Here is a 16,337-nt window from a genome sequence, read left to right as displayed (position 1 = left end):
ATGGCTTTCAAAAGGTGGCGTTTGTCCTTCCAGGCTCTTGGCTTTTGAGCACGGCGTTTCCAGGCGCGTACGGGAGGTGGTGCTGTTCTGCTGCCTTGGGCGGGCTCTTGGCCCCGAATCAGCCGGGTTTGGTCCCTGCGCTGCCCCGGGGCCTTGTTGGCTGGCGGGAGGCGTTATCTTAGGCATGGCTGATGAGAGTATAATTGAGGCAGTTGAAGAGGGATTAACCGAGAGAGCTGAACACTCTGCTGGGGCTTGGTTGATGGTGAAGGACTCTGCTGTGTTTTCCCGGTTTGGAAACTGGAGGTGTCACAATCTCTTAATGGGCATCCAGGGGGAAAACAGTGTTGTGTAAATTTAATACTTAATGAAATGCACAGCTCTGTCAAAACGCAAAGCTTTGGCTGGAACTGGAAGTTGCTGTATTCTTTAACGTGGATTTCTCATCTCCATTTGTCACTTGAGGCGTGTTCCTTTCTGTTTATGTCAGACTATTGCTTAACATGTATGCCAAGAAGCTTTTAGTTTTGTATCACAGCCTCGTGTCTAGTCCAGAGAAGCAGAGAGCCTGTCCTTTGGCATTCATTTTCTTGGCTCTGCCACTGCCATCTTGAGGAGTTCTCTGCTGCAGGGAATCTGTCCTGGGCAATTATTTCTGTATGTCACTTCCAGCAATGTTGAGGTATTATCTTTGCACAGAGCCTTTGGATTTTTGCAGGGGAAACACTTCAGAGTGTTAATCAGTGGGTTTCCTTTTGCTTTTTTTTTTTTTTTTAATCCCCTCCCTACAGTGTGGTTTGTAATAGCAGCAAAGAAATGTCATGCAAGTCATAGTTTATGCTTCTTGATAACTTTTTTTTTTTTAAATATAGGTTCTCATTTCCTTGTTTTAAAAAGAAAGGACTCAATTTTTTACAATTCAAAGATAGTTAATAAGATTCAGTTTAATTGTGTCGTAACCACAAAGGGATGGACGACTTCTAGCACAGGCTGAGATATGTTTGCTGGCTAAATACAACTAGTCTGTTTGAGCTCTCTGTTGTATGTTGTTCCTACTTGATCCTCTGTGCTTTTCCACAGCTCCCCGTGCAGTTAACAGAGGGGCATGGCTGTGAGAGCCTGTGGCTTGATCATCTACAGGAGGCTGCAGTCAGCACCATCTTCTAAGGTCGCTGATGGCATTGAATACCTCCTCCTTCAGACGTCCTACGGGACCCATCACTGGACCCCACCAAAAGGTGATGTTTGTTCTGATAACACACTTGAAGGTCGTTTGTGTCAGGAGTGAGTGAGATTACAGACTGAACTTTGTCTTAACACTGCTAAGGTCAGTTTTGAGGGCCAGTTAATCAGTTGACAGTAACCACTGATTATGCTGTTTGTGCAGCTGAGTGGGGAGTTTTGTGGCTGATACTCTTTGCAAGTTGTGACTGTATAAGCTGTTGGGCACAACTGATTGGAGTTGGGGAGGGGGTGCCACACAATCGTGCTCCTCAGATATCTGATGTTTCTGGCAGACATTGAGCAGACAACTGAAATTAGGTAGCTAGAGGAATTTTTACCTTCTCACTGAGGTTCAGCCCTCTGCTAGATATCTCTGTTGCCGGGCATGGTTGTTTGGCCCATATACAATTGGCAGGGTCACAATTTGGAGTGCAACATTAGTAAGCAAACTGAAATCGATGATGATTTACTTTAAAATACTTTTCTTAGAAGATGCAGGAGTTTCTTTAAGTTCAGGAAATTGCTAATGAAGAGCACATACCTAATGCAGCAGGGTTGAGAGGGACAATTAGGAGAAGTAGTCTTATCAGCCATCTTCAGCTAAACCATCCTTGCTCATCAGTGAGGCCCCAAAGGAGAAGACAAGCCCAGTGCCCCAAGACATATCTCAACACTTTGCCTGTAAAGTCACATGGCAGAGCCAGTGTTTGGTAGTACATAGTCACAGCGTTGGTACAGGGAAAAGTGCAACCTGAAGAAATACTTCAGATTCCTTGTAGATCTTCTTATATGCTGTTGCTTGCTCTCTGAGGCTTCTTCCTGCTAGTTTTAACTTCTTGTTTTGTAAAATGCAGTGCTCCTAAAGCATAGTGCAGTAGCAGTTTGTAAACAGGAAATTGCAGTTGGGAAAAAAAAAGCTTGTAACAGAATCAACTGTGCTGTCCTATTAAGGGAAAGAACGAAACTTTCCAGACCTCCTCCTTTGTCCACTTTACCAAAAGCCTAAGGGAATAGCATTTGTAGCCTACTAGAAGGCTAAAAAGCATGTGCTGGGACACGATTGGTTGTTATGAGAGGAGCTATCCATGTGGAAAGGTTCACTGGGAGCACAGTAATTCTGGACGAGTGATTGAAATGACTTGTAGGCATTTTGGTAGGGAATGAAATGACTTGTAGGCATACATCTCATGCACTCAAAATCATAGAATCATCGAATGATTTGGGTTGAGTGGGACCATGAAAGGTGTTGCGGTCCAAGCCCCGCGGCCACGAACAGGGCCGTCTTGGTCTGGATCAGGTCTCTGGGAGCCCCGTCCAAGGTGACGGTAAAAGTTTGCCGCCATGGGGCAGCTCCCAGCTCTCGGGGCAAGCTGTTGCAGTGTTTGAGGAGCAGGCTGGTGGTAGAAGACGTCTTGGTGCTTGTATCTGTTGTGAATCTGGGCTCTGTGAGTTGCAGACTATCAGCCCTGGTCCTGTCGGCAGAGGCCCTGTGGCAAAGTCTGTGTCTGCCTTTCTACTGAGCCCCTTTAAGTACTGGAAGGCTGCTAGAAGGTCTCCCTGGAGCCTTCTCTTCTCCAGGCTGAACAACCCCAACTCCCTCAGCCTGTCCTCTCAGGGGAGGTGCTTCAGTCCCCTGATCATCTTCGTGGCCCACCTCTGGACCCGCTCGAGCAGGTCCATGTCCTTCTTATGCTGGGGGCCCCAGAGCTGGACACAGGGACTTCAGGTGGGGTCTCACCAGAGCAGAGGGACATAATCCCCTCCTTCACCATATTTTTTAAGGTTTTATAGATCAAAAGCCACAATCTGATGGCAGCCTTTAATAGTAGCTTGGCGCAGATTTGCGGGCAATAAACGAAGGGGAGCTATATATTCTCTGTGATATGAGTGGCCTTCAAAGGCAGCCTCAGGTGTGATGCAGTAGCATAGCTTGTATATGATGCAGACATAGATTTAATGTGGCAGGAGCCAGAATGAGAAGTTGTAATCATCTCTTCAAGAGCATGCAAAAGGCCATTTGTAGCTACAGCTATACATTGATATTTCAGAAGTTCCCTAAACAGCTGCAACCCTTATGGGATCAAACTGGACTTGCTTGGATCTCCCCACCTGAGCTTCATTAGTCTTAATTCTGCTTCTAGAACTGTGACTTTGCAGTAGCCAAGGCTGATAGTAAGGAGTTGCTGGGTTCATTTTCCTCCTCAGCATATTGGGATTGTATTTGTGTAAACAGCTGGGAGGATCTGGAAGCTGTGGTGTGAGGTGTTGCTGCTATCAGTCCTCTTTCTGCCCAGTAGATAGACTGTACTGCACAAAGTTGGAAACTTACTGAGTTGAGACTTGAGGTTATCAACAGCAGGGTGAGGTGGTTGCCTTTCACTGTGCTGGAGGGCAGGAGGTTGCACTAGTGTCATTTGTGTTGAAATAGAATCTCAGCCCTCCAGCTTCTTATTGCTACCTCAACTTGTTGCGCGTTTGGTGACTATGATCATGACTACCATAAAAATCAGTGATTACTTACTGTTTGTGGATGTTCTGTGGGCATTTGCTGCGGCTACCGTAAAAGTAATCCAGCTGTGAAAGGCCAAGTGGATTCTGTTTCTCAGCTGTTAGTAATGTCTCAGATATGGAAATATATACTTTGTCAAAAAGGAGACAGCTTGACTTGCAGTGCTGAGATTCAGGGGGGAAATATGTTTACTTAAAGCCTCATGTATTTGATGTCAAATATCTGAGATGTCAGGTGCAAATCAGATGCTGTTTTCTGCACAGTTGCTGCTTGAAAGAGAAGTGTATTTTACATTTGAGATGATGTCATGTTGTAAGAGGTGTTTAAGTTTATCACACACAGACAAAGAAATGAATGAGACCTGTTGGGAAAGCAAAATGAACTGCCCACAAACCCCAGTTTTAATACTAAAGGGTGGCTTTGGGTACCTGGACCCTGTGGAAAGATTCACCTCTGTCATGAAATTACAGCTGTTTGCAGCTAGCTGCATAGAAAATAGAGTACACCAGGGGCAAGATAAAGCATAACATTTTTTCCCCTCTTGAAACCTCCCAACTCCTGCTATGTTGCTTTTTTGAGGTCTTGCTTGGCTTGTTCTATTTATGTTCTGGTCTGGAGCTTTCATGAGAAAACCAAATCTGACATTTCTCAACAAAAGTACAAACAGCTGGGGATATGTTATATTTATCCATTGTTTGTAATGGCACCTCTCATTCTGAGAACGTAAGATAAATGACGTGTCCTAGAAGAACAACGCAGCTGGTGAAAGGACTGGCTTTGAGACTTGCTGTGTTTCAGAAGGGAGTATGGGAGAGAAACAAATTGCCTTTAACCACCTAACTGAAAGCCACCTTTTATATGGCTTTTGTTGGTGCCTGGTCCTGTTGTTTCTGGGCTGTTAGCATGAGCAGAAGTTTTGCAGAATTGAGCCTTAAACTTCTGTGGGAGGGAGGGGATGAGAGAGGACTAAGAGTCTTGCAGATGATCAGTCTCCCCTCTAACTGGATAAAGGAAAGGCATTCATGAGGCGCTCAGTCCTCAGTATGATCTCAGGTGGAACATCCCTGGAAACATTCAAGGCCAGGTTGGAAGGGGCTCTGAGCAATCTGATCTAGTTGAAGATGTCCCTGCCCATTGCAAGGGGCTCCGACCAGGTGTTTTTTGGAGATCCCTTCCAACCCGAACGTCTGTGATTATGGGTGCAGAGTGCTGCAGAAGAGGAGAGGCGCACCAGAAGAACAGATGCCTAGTGTTGACAGGCTACTGGGATTTTCAGGATATGTGGTATAAACAGTGATCCTAAAAGCCATGAGACAAAGACAAATCAAGACATAAGAGTTGGGAAAGCAATCTCTGTTCTCAAATTTTTGTTTGATTCTGTATCAGCTAGTGTACTCTGACTTCCCATGTTTCCTAGGTGTCAGCTTAATAAATAAAATCTGAGTTTCCTTCTCAGAGACTTACTTTTTCACCTTCTTGACAGGCCATGTGGATCCAGGAGAGGACGACCTGCAGACAGCCTTCCGGGAAACGCAGGAAGAGGCTGGTCTTCAGGCCAGTCAGCTCACCCTCGTAGAGGGGTACAAGAAAGAGCTGCACTATCCTGTCCGTGGCAAACCCAAGACCGTCATTTACTGGCTGGCAGAAATGAAGGACTGTAACACAGAAATCAAGCTCTCGGAGGAGCACCAAGCTTTCCAATGGCTGAAGCTGGAGGATGCTTGCAGATTTGCAGAATATGAAGACATGCAAGCTACGCTGAAAGAAGTGCATCAGTTTCTCTGCTCCAAAGTATAAAAGCCTTTGTGAAGGATAAGCAGGCTTTCTGAAAAAGCACATATTTTTTTTTGCTTTGGTTTGTTTTTTTATTAACCAGGAGAACTGCATGGCTGCAGAAATGTAGATTTCTTTTTTAAACCTACAAATTCAGTGAAGAGCTTTTAAAGAGCTTGTCCTTTTGTCTCCCCTACCTAACATAAAAAAGCATGGTCTGATTGAACTGTAAGCCAGAGATGTCTGAATTGAAACCCAGAGCTAACAAAGACTTCCTCTGTCCCTGTATCCTTTTCTTTTTCCTTTTTTTTTTCTTGCCCCTGAAGTGCTGAACAGATTCCTTTGAAAAACCAAACACTTTATTTCTTGACTTGCTAATGTATAACTACAGAGTTGAAAAAATTAGCATATGGAGATTTTTAATAACAAAATGTTTACTGCAGGAGTTTCACCTTGCATTTCAAATGGGGAAGCAGTATTTCTGTTCCCAACTCCTACACTGATATTCTGTGATAACTTGTCAAATCATTTCAAGTCTTGTTTGTTTGTATCATGAATTTATGTACATCACTAATGTACTGTTATGAAAACATTTTCCATTCAAAGAGTCTTAGTAAACAGTTGATGTGCAGTATTTCAATGGTAAACTTGAAGTTCTTTTGCCTCTTTATTTTCCTTTTTGCTCTTTATCAGACACCTTAGCCATATATTATTCAGGGAGTTGGGAAAGGGAAATTATTCTGCCTAATACAACATTTTCTGCAAAGAATATCTAAACTGATGTGCAATCTTGCATCTGTTGGATAGCAGCTGTGTTTCTGTGGCTGCAGCCTGCACGCATGTGTGGGCAGCAGGGCCCCATGCACTGGCAGCAGGGTGCTTTAGGTACTCACGGGAGGATTGCAGAAGCCTGCGGTGGTACTGATGAGCTCGCCTGCACCACCTTTGTTGTGGGCCTCTATTTTGTCATTGATGTCGGTGGGAGCTGGGGTTATCACTCTCTATGATTATGCCTGTTCAGTTATAACAGTTCATAATCTCTTGGATGTTTTGGTACATAAAATACCAAAAAAGCATGATGGCATTATTAAAATTTTTAATGAGGAATGAGGTTTTCTGAATCCCAGGCAACTTTGGCAGAGAACAAGTGTCTCTCCTTCCTCTAGCCTTTGCTGCCTAGCACTTGGAACTCACAAAGCAAATGAATATATGAGAAAGTGGGTTCTACTTCCACTTTGTCTTCCTCTCCTTCCTTGCTGCAAGAGTAAAGTGAAGGTCATCAGTATCACACCAGCCCTGGAGGAGACCTGCACTACCCGAGGTGCAGCAAAACTGGGCTGAAAAATAGGGGCAGCAGTTTGGCATAGTGTTACTGTCTGCACTCGTCCTTCAGTGCAGCATGCATTAACAATGTCAGTACTGCTGTGACAGTGGTGTCTTGCTCATGACTCCATTATCTTCCTCTGGAGTGATTTATAAAAGCCCTCTTGTGATGCATCCTTTTTGTGTGTGTGTGTGTGTGTGCGCGTATACGCACACACACACACAAAAGGGTACACAGTAAGGGGGCTTTTGATTTGTATATATATACACATAAACATTTTCAGTGCTTCTCCACTTTACAGTCAGGTTTTATTTTGATCATGAACACTTTACAAGCATTGCATTCAGGTGATGGCAGAGAGTGAACAGCACATAGGTTGTGTGATCTGAGTGTTTCTCGGCTAGCTTAAGAAGCAGAGGATAGAAAGTGTCTCCCACTGTCACCAGGTCCAGCCTTAATGCAGAATCAATACTTTGGAGTCTTTCCTGATGGATATTTGGTTAACATGCTTTTTAAGACCTCTCATGATGAAGACTCACACCTTCAGGTCCTCTGTCCATACCTTGGAAAGGTCATTCTCTAGCATCTAATGTAGGTAAACCAGTGAGAAATAACTAAAATATAACAACCAGTAAAAGAGAGGGGGAGACAACAGTTAAAAGCCTGTGCTGCTTCACAGTCTTATTTTTTTCATTATTGTTTGAGCTATCGTTTAAACAGTGCTTTGTAAACAGTGGTGTTACTGCCTTCATGTTTATAAGCAAGATTAGCACATTAAGTATGAATTATAGAGAGTCACTAACAAGTCGTCTCTTCTGCCTATTCAGCAGTAATGATCATAAGCACTTCTTGCTTTGGAAAGCACATTAGCTGAACTCCAAGTAAGTATTTCCATTTTAATAGCACTGCATACATAGTGTTCTCAAAGTGTGTCAAGGTTTTGGAGGGTAACAAGTGCTGTAATCACTGTGAGGTGATGTGCTCCTTGGGCAAAAATTCAAAGGTGGGCATCTTAATTGTAGTAGAAAAAGGTACAAGGGATATAACTGATAATTGGTGAACCACCGTCTGTGCATTGAGCAATTTATGTACGGAATATATTCTCACAAATTTTGTGTGTAAAACGATGCTTATGCATTTGGAAACTTGACCCAAAAGTCTTTGAATTTGTTTTAAAGTGGAAACATTGGAAAGATGGAATTTAATTCTGACTCTTGTTTGTGTTCATTGCTCACTGGTGAAGAAAGAGTTCTTACTCTGCCTATGTCTAGTAGTAAAATATTTTCCCAAGAAGTAAGTGGGAAGCCCTCCAGTAAATAATTATGGAATAATCTGCCTGGGGAGATATTTACTTCCAACCTCTATGATTTTTATGCCCTAAACCAATAAAGTTTTTATTTTCTTTCTTGAGACCAGCTAAGTTTCTGGTCATAATAATATCTCATGGCGGTTAACTTTTTGCCAGGCTGTGGACCTATGTTTAAAAAAAAAATAATTAAATCAAGAGACTTTAAATTCCCTAGAGACCTTACTTCTGCCTTAGGTTAAATAAAATCAAACTCTGGAGAAGTCCAAGCTCCAGTGAAATAGCACAAAAAACTAATTTAGGTGGTGGAAAGCCTGAATGAGAGACAGGTTAGAATATGGTTCCCCTTGCTCTACTGAACAAATACTGATGCAGCTCATACTTGTAATTTCCTGGTGTTAGTATTTCTTTCTCCAACTAGTTCCTGATTTATAGCCATGACTGTGGTTTACATCATCACAAAATCAGAGAGAAGGAAAGCATAAATTCATTAATATTAGGAAAGCACGAAGACATTGCAGGTTTCACTGGGAAAAGATCAAGATTGAGTGTGACTGTCACAGGTAATTATGTTCAAACAAGATGCGTAAAAAGCTGTAAACTGTGCTTTATTGCTTTCTAGAAAAAAATCCCCACTATATTACTGCTCTAGATGGGAGCAGTATATTTGTTCATTGACTATTCCATATTATAGGAAATCAGGGGCTGAAACTGGTATAAAATGGCTGGATAATGTAATATCCCTGACAAGCACCACTGACATTACGTGTCATTCTACATAAAGAAAGAGGATATGTGTTATAATAAGGTCCAATACATCCTAAATATGGAAATATTTTGAGAACGCATTCTCTCAGCAGAACTCTCACAGTGGTGCAGAGAGAATGATGGAGTGCTCCTTTTAAGTTAGAAAAATTGCTTGCTATTACTTAATTGATAACTTAGTGGGAGGAGTATTTTGGCAGATGTCTGGAGGAGACTAATCTTTTGAGTCCTGAAGGCAATGCTTATTATCAATGTTCTCACATTGACAAAGTAACTGACAGCCTTCTGTGTCTGTTGGCAGCTAGTTTTATCTTAAAAAGGATTTAAGGATCATCAAAACTTCCGTTTTTCACCTTACACCTTGGCTCTGAGGACTTTTTCATATGCTCAGTAACTAGAATTTCAGGTCAATGGACAGTTGCAGCTGGTGAGAGACTTGGCTTCATTTAGCTAAATCTAGGTTTTGTTAGGGGTTAAATTAGCTCTGGAAGAGCTAAGCAGCATGTGCCTATGCAAACCAAACAATCTGCTCTGCTTGCTTCAACCTCGTGCTGTGCAAGGAGATTGTTCTCAAGTGTTAAAAAATCTCAAACAGCGCTTACAACTCCCTGTCAAAACAAGTCTAGGGAGGAGATTGGCTATGGTGGCACTCTTCCTGATGGGAAGAGTGACACAGGATGGAACAACAGCTCCGCTAATTTGGAGCTAGTCCATTTGATAATTGGCATTATCAAAAAGAGGAGTGACAGTCCCATCTTTCCACTCGATGAGTATCTCTCCATGCCTCAAGGAAGGGGAGCGAGATGGTGGAAGGTATGGCTGGGGACCTCTTCGTAAGGGAGACGGCTCCCGTAAGTCAGCTCTGCTGCTGTTGTCTGGGGAGCTCTTCAGAGCAGAGAGAATTTTCTTTTTCCTAGGAGAAGAGAGAAGAGGGTACATAATTGCATCTGCCTGTCACTTGACTGCTTCCCCATGTCAACCGCAGCCATAGTGCCCACATTCCCTAAACCTTCAGAGACTGTGCAAGGTATGCAGGAGAGCAGGAGCCAACATTAGCAGCTGCATTTGGACGGGATAGTGAGTGGGAAGGAGAAACAGGGTGTCAGAGAGGAGAAGTCATCAAGGGTGACATCATGGGTGAGCAGACCAGTCTGCTCAGAGCCAGACTTCAGGTTGTGGGATGGGGAAGGGTGCCAAGATCAAGACTTGTTTTGAAATGCTGGACAGGGAAGTGGCAAACTGAATGAACCTGAATCTCACTTACTTGTTGTAGTGAACATTGAGTGTCAGTATTATTAATCCCAGTATGAATGCCAAGGGGCTGAGAACCAGCATGGCTGTTTTCCAGTTGGTGCCTAAAAGCGTATAAAAAAAACCCATCATGCGTTTGCTGTATTCTTATGCAATAGCCATGATTGCCACAAAAAACACCTGTAATGTCCCTAAAGACTAGCAGATAACAGGAAACGTGCTTTGTCCATAAGATCAATATCTTACAGCTGCTTTACACTGCACAGCATCCCTCTATTGAAAATGGCCACAAAAATGTTTTCTTTCTTGCTAGGAGGACAATAACTGTTCATGCTTCTCTGCTCTGCAGCTCTATGATAGGAAATAAGAAGGGCTGGGGGAAGGCACCAGTGCTAATGGGTATCTATTTCTCCTGGTGAGCTGGGACAAATCATTTGCATGGTTTTAGTCACTTTTGTACTCCAGGCCTGGGGAGATTTGTTTAATCTTTAAAAGGAGTTTTTCTGAAAGGTAATTTGGTGCCCTGGTTCCCTACTGAGCACCCTCAGCGGGACAAAGGGGAATGTAACTCTGCATTGATGGGAAAGTCAGGGGCACTGATGAACCTTCATCCACTTGTTCTCTTCCTCCTTTGATTGATCCCCAGACCTACCTGCAAGCCTGGCCCCAGCATTTTTTCCTCGATTTCCATGGTGCTTTTTAGAGTGATTGTGGGATGCATCTAGGGGAAGAAGCAGAGAGACTCAGATTAGCAGCTTCCGCTGTTGGACTGGAGGAAGCTCCAACTTCATCCTGGGGCACTGTAACTACAAATCCCCTTTGTATGGAGCTGAAAAGGAAAAGGGAAAGGAAAACTTTCTTGTTCCTCAGCGTTCCCCAGCCACAGATAATTTTTGCTCCTAGAACATATGATGGCTGTGTCTCCATATTAAGACTATGGCCATATCACCGAACTGCTTGTCAAGGCAAGCATCTCAACATGTTGTGTGAAAGCAAAGCCTTGAACCACTCAGTGGTACACATGGAAATTCTTCAGAAGTACTCAGGTACTTACCACCACTGAAAATACCTGAGTAATCTCTAGATGCTTCTCACACTTTCTTTCCTGCTGTTCTTGCATATGTATTCAGAAAAGTGCTCACCCTCATTTGCCGGGAGGTATGCCTGTTTGGTCTTCACTGGAGACACTGTGCTGTTAAATTTGGTAGCCAGAGGTGGGTCAGTAAAGCTCACAGAAGTTTCTCTGTCCATGGCATCGATCTTTGATGAATCAATGGTTTTAGCTTGGAAGAAAATAAAGCAAAGATGTGTGTGATTATCATTTACATTTTGTACAGAAAACTGGACATGGTCAGGGCCCAGCAAGGGAAGGGAACCCAGCCCTGCTGTGTTAGTTCTCTACCCCACAAAAAGAACAAGACATGGTGCAATAACGATCACCTCCTGTGCATCAGGGGCCTTCTATTCTCACAGATTTCAAAGATGAAATGAACCACCCAAGATGGAATCCACAGCCAAAACAGAGCTTGTTTTCTGGTGTTAAATAAGGTCATTGGTCTGAAAAGTATGAGTGCAACACCAGCTGTTAAAGGACGAGGTGTGAGGAAGAGGCAAATGGAAGCATCACAGGTATTGCCAACTCAGTAGATGATGAACTGGGATGAAAAGGGTGATAAATATTCCATATCTCTTTCAAAGTTCAATGGCATCCTTTGCCTTGGCAGTCTTACTGCAGAAGTAGGGTATGCGGGGTAGCAACTACTGCTAGAGGGGAGGTTGTGGGAAATCTTGTGGCAACAATAGTCACCCTTTTCCTGCACTGATGCATATGGCAAGATCAAGTAACCCATGTCTGCAGGGCTCCCTGCTGCTTATCCCAACCCCATCCCTTCCTGTCACACGAGCATCCACAGGTACAGGGGTGTAATTTATTGAGCAAATAACCCACTGAAGTAAAAGTTGTCTGTTGATGGTCAACTGAAACTTGGATAAGAAAGGCCTAAACTAATACACAGGTTTTTGATGTCATTACTGAGTAGTCAGAGTTTCCCTCCAGTAGACTCTGAACCATGGGTTGATAGGAAAATTATCAGTTTGCACAAGACACGCCAACTGGCACAACCTGATTCAAAGCCTGCGCTGTGTTTACCCTCGAAGCTTTATTTGGGAAGCCTGGCTCCAAGGCAGCCCTGGGCTGCCAGGAACATTGCCTTGGGGAATGCAAATGTCCTTTTCACATGCCTTTTTCCCATATCTTAAATGTTCCACGCATTTCCTAGCCTATATTTAACTAGTTTGTTATGGTATCTAATTTGTATTGACTATATTTACCCTCATATTAAACAAACATTAACACGTGACTACTGTGGTAATTACATGTTAACCTTCTAGTTGGTTAATTAAAAGCCTCAGTAAAAAGGCCATCTTACCTACACATAATAGCCAAAAAAGCATCTCTTTTAATTTCAAATTAGATAAAGCCTCCTTCTGTCAAAAGGTTATACTTGTAATCCATTTGCTTATGCCAACCACATTTTCTCTTTACTCAATTCTGCAAAGCTGAAAATCTTGTTGGAGCCATCAAGCCTTAAGGTAAGGAATAACCTCATGTAAAGGAAATAACTTTCCCTGAGGAAGTTTGGGAACCTCAACACTGGCAAAGCGGACAAACACAGAAGTGTTGTTACAAATGCCAGCTCTTTTCTGGTCCTTGGAGTGGAAGAAGGGGGAGCAGAAGAGGACAAGGGTGTGATTTTCAATTGAGTGTGATTTTCAGATGTCAGTTCTGCACACAGCTTTACAAGAAACGTCCTGAAACCACCTTCCTTTTCATAAGGGACTAAATGAAAGGGAAACAGACGGGACTATGATTTATCAGTGGTCGGCAATGGGCTTCACTGGACATCTGACAAATGATGACAGTCACATCTTGGTGCAGTGACTATGCCTGATGACTGTTAGCCTGGTGTCCAACACATAAAACTCTGACAGGACCAGGGTTTCTGCCCTTTTTGTGTCCAGTCTAGGCAGAGGATAGCGAAGACTCATAAAGGCAAAGTTCAGATTCTTTTTAGCAGAGACCAAGGCCATAAAACTGATAATATAAACCAGATTTTTTATAACTTTTGATGTCATGTTCTAGAGATTTTTATGCCAAGGGAGAGCAGCACTTTAACTACTTCCCACTACTTGCTGTATTCACTAATCTCTTTATGGTTACATCAGGCACCAGGAGCGAGGTTCACTTTTGAGGATCATGAGAGCATGGGAGGAAGGTTAGAACTGTGGTTTCATTAGTGATAGGTGCACTGTTGGGGTCTGGCAGGAGATAACTATAATGTGTTGCTTAGAAACTGAAACAGCAATTTCTCATCTCAAGTGTAGCTGCTTCAATAATTCATACAAGTTTAAAAGAGGCTCTCAGCTGCCTTCTGTTTTGCTGTTACCAAAAATGACATCCCAAAGCACAAAGTACCAAAAGCCCCTTCAAAATCTTAAGTGCCTGACTTTATGGGACTTCCTTTGTTGTTTTGGACTTGGGAGGCTCAAGCAACTCCAACTATGCTTAGATCTGGGCATCAATTCAGGTTAACTTTCTAAAATACTTGACTTTTGCCTGTCATCAGAAATGCAGCTGAGGTTTAGAGACCCGATCCTGTAAGGTCTTGCATGTTTTCTGGAAAACACTGAAGAGCAACTACTGGAAACAAGTGGTACCAAGTAGCTGGGCTGACCTGGAGCCGTTTGGTATCTCTCAGATGGGGCTGAAGTGAACATGAGTTAGAATGATGGATGCAAGCCTGGTGTTAGGTGGCTTGGGTGACATGTAAGGTTAGATGTTGTCTGATGCTAGATCTTACTTTCATAGATCCACACATGTGTCTCTACAGCTTGTTGTGATGGTTTTCTGGGCCTCGGAGCTGCTGTCTGGGCAGCAGTACAGATAGTTTCATCTGCTAAAGTCTTCCACCTGCTGAATTTGCCCTTCTCCCTTGAAACAAAGAGCTTGTGGCCTCTTTCCTTGGCGCTGAGGTGGAAGTTCAGACTCTGCAGAGTCAAGTGTCCCTTCTTGCTGCAGGACCACGCTTGGCGTTCCCAGTCCCCACAGGGCTCCATCTTGACCAGGGCATACTCCTGTGTCTTGTGGGCTGACAAACACTGCTTTGTTTGAAGGCTGACGATGGTCCTGGTGGCAGGGTCCCAGCTCCACTGCTGCTGCTGGGACTGCACCTTGCAGTCAGTCAGGCTGATGCTGTTGGTCTCATGGTGGGAGATGCGAATGCACTTTTCCAGCCGAGTGTTCCTTATGAGGAAGCCTTGTCCCTCTGCTACTGCAGTACAATCAGAGCATGTGCATGTGTGAGGCAAATGCATCTTCTGAGACATTGTAAATTCCCTGGGGAAGGGGAGATGTAACCCACCAGTCCTTTCCTGGATGGGCATGCCTAGATGAACAGTTACCACAGCTTCCTAATTCCCCAGAATGACTTTTCTTTAAAATACAGGGTGTGCAAATAGCCAGGAGCAACACTAGAGAAAAATAACAATGACATAAGTAACCCATGTAGCTAATGGGCAAAAACTCACCATCTTTGAAAAGTTGTACTGTTAAGAAATATCTGCCTACATAGATTTAATTCAGTATTTCAACTGGTTATAGCTTTAAATAGGTACCCATCCTTCTCTCCATCCAAAATAATTAGATGATTGGGGGGGGGGGGGTTGCCTCTGTCTGGATCAAATCTTTCATATAAAAATCAGTTGAAACCCCTGAATTCCCCAGCTGCTATTCACCTGGGGAAAATTAGGCCACCTTGGGCTACTTCTTCCATTAAGTAGCTTCTGGTGATATTACAGCAATGCTGGGATAAAACCATACCCCATCAGAAGTCTGGAAGTCCTTGGCTGACACAGTTCATGTTAAGTATTGAAATAAACTTGAATTTAGCACACCTGACATTGGTCTGTGCTCCCCAGGCATGAAGGTACCATTTTTAACAGTCGCTTTGTAAGAGAGAGACATTACAGCTGACCCACAGCAGACACACAGTTTGAAGCAATTTCTGTAATTGCCTGAGGCTTTTAATAGCAATCAACAATCAATTTTAATCAACATCTCTGATAACCTGGGATGGATATCATCCTGTTAGCTGGACAAATGCCTTCATTTTTGGTAACAAGTCATTAGGTGTGGCCTGTGAATATCCTGAGCAAAATGTTAAATGCTAAACCGTCTGTTACTGACATGGGTGTACCTTCTGCTGTGTATTTTATGCCTGAAACAGAGGATAGAAATAGAAGTTTCAAGTTTCTTCACATTGTGAGAAATCCTTTAATTTTAATTACAGTTGCCACATGGTAACTCCAGCTTTTGTGGTGACTTTTATTTTCCTCTTTTCCCCAGGAGCCAGAGTTATAAAAGCTCCATCAGCGTACAGTATTGAGCAAGAGAAGGAAGAGGAGACTGAAAAATGATGTTAGACAAGAACACTGATGTTTATCTAAACAACTCTTTCTGCAGTTTCCCCTCCCAAAGAAAAGAACAATACTTTTCCCTGGCAGCAAGTATTGGCTCAGTACCTAAAATAACTATTGACGATGTAAACAGAAGACAATACACAATACGAAGGGTGTGAACAATAGCTTAAAGGAGCTATTATGTTTTCTCTCAGGAAATTTTAAGGGTCTCCTAGATTTATAGTGCCTGGAGATTGTTAAATCAGAAACAGCTCGTGGCCTTGTGCTCAGCCTGAATGCGTGGGGAGAGGCAGCCAGAAACCATGGTATGAACCTTGCACTGGCTCTGAGGATGGATGTGTCCATGCTGGGATACTGAGTTTTGTGGACCTGTGATAGCCACAGATCAAGGCAATTCCTGCCAAGCCAATGTGCCTAAATGGAAATTAAATTCCAGGGCGATCTGTGGACAGCTTGTGAGTCCTGTCTGCTTTACACCTTATTGAGAGCTGAGCGGAGGGAGGATGTTTAATGCAGCTTCGACTTGAGTTTCTGCTGGTTTTCAAAGGCAGGAGGAATGCCTCATATGTAATCTCCCATAATCTTTAGAAAATCCAAAGGGATGATACAATCCTCCCACCATGTTTTTTTCTAGGACCTGGAATCCAGGATTCTCACCTTTTTGCTTCATCTTAACTGGGAGAAACCCATTTCCAAAGTGATAATTT

General features: G+C 43.2%; 2 protein-coding genes across 5 annotated transcripts in view; one reads left to right on the top strand and one right to left on the bottom strand.

Annotated features, from left to right (window-relative positions):
• NUDT2 (nudix hydrolase 2) overlaps nucleotides 1-8,728 on the top strand; it is a 9,033-nt gene extending 305 nt beyond the window's left edge. The window contains exons 1-3 of one of the 4 annotated variants that reach the window (XM_026865602.1): nucleotides 20-112; nucleotides 1,074-1,238; nucleotides 5,217-8,728. In XM_026865602.1, coding sequence (XP_026721403.1) covers nucleotides 1,106-1,238; nucleotides 5,217-5,530 — 447 coding nt within the window. In that variant the 5' untranslated portion in view covers nucleotides 20-112; nucleotides 1,074-1,105 and the 3' untranslated portion in view covers nucleotides 5,531-8,728. Of the gene's footprint in view, nucleotides 1-19; nucleotides 466-1,073; nucleotides 1,239-5,216 lie in introns of those variants that run through there. The other 3 variants (XM_026865601.1, XM_026865600.1, XM_026865599.1) reach the window with 3 other exon arrangements.
• Nucleotides 8,729-8,838: 110 nt separating this feature from the next.
• On the bottom strand, nucleotides 8,839-16,300 carry LOC113489819. Its single transcript, XM_026865842.1, has 6 exons — nucleotides 16,288-16,300; nucleotides 14,013-14,483; nucleotides 11,295-11,435; nucleotides 10,805-10,873; nucleotides 10,166-10,256; nucleotides 8,839-9,814 (listed from the first exon to the last, which is right to left on the bottom strand). Exons 1-6 carry the CDS (start codon nucleotides 16,298-16,300, stop codon nucleotides 9,607-9,609), a joined length of 993 nt encoding a protein of 330 aa, XP_026721643.1. The 3' UTR covers nucleotides 8,839-9,606.
• Nucleotides 16,301-16,337: the final 37 nt, after the last annotated feature.

Source organism: Athene cunicularia (genome assembly GCF_003259725.1).
Source record: "Athene cunicularia isolate RWA chromosome Z unlocalized genomic scaffold, athCun1 chrZ_part1, whole genome shotgun sequence".
Lineage (NCBI taxonomy): Eukaryota > Metazoa > Chordata > Aves > Strigiformes > Strigidae > Athene > Athene cunicularia.
This window is presented reverse-complemented; position numbering and strand designations above follow the sequence as displayed.

What these genes read in the sequence shown, in the direction of transcription:
- LOC113489819 (XM_026865842.1), bottom strand. An exon ending in ACATGTGTGGATCTATGAAA is followed by an intron (nt 11,436 to 14,012) that starts GTAAGATCTAGC and finishes TTTTCTTCCAAG; the next exon opens with CTAAAACCATTGATTCATCA. An exon ending in CTCAATGTTCACTACAACAA is followed by an intron (nt 9,815 to 10,165) that starts GTAAGTGAGATT and finishes CTCTTCTCCTAG; the next exon opens with GAAAAAGAAAATTCTCTCTG.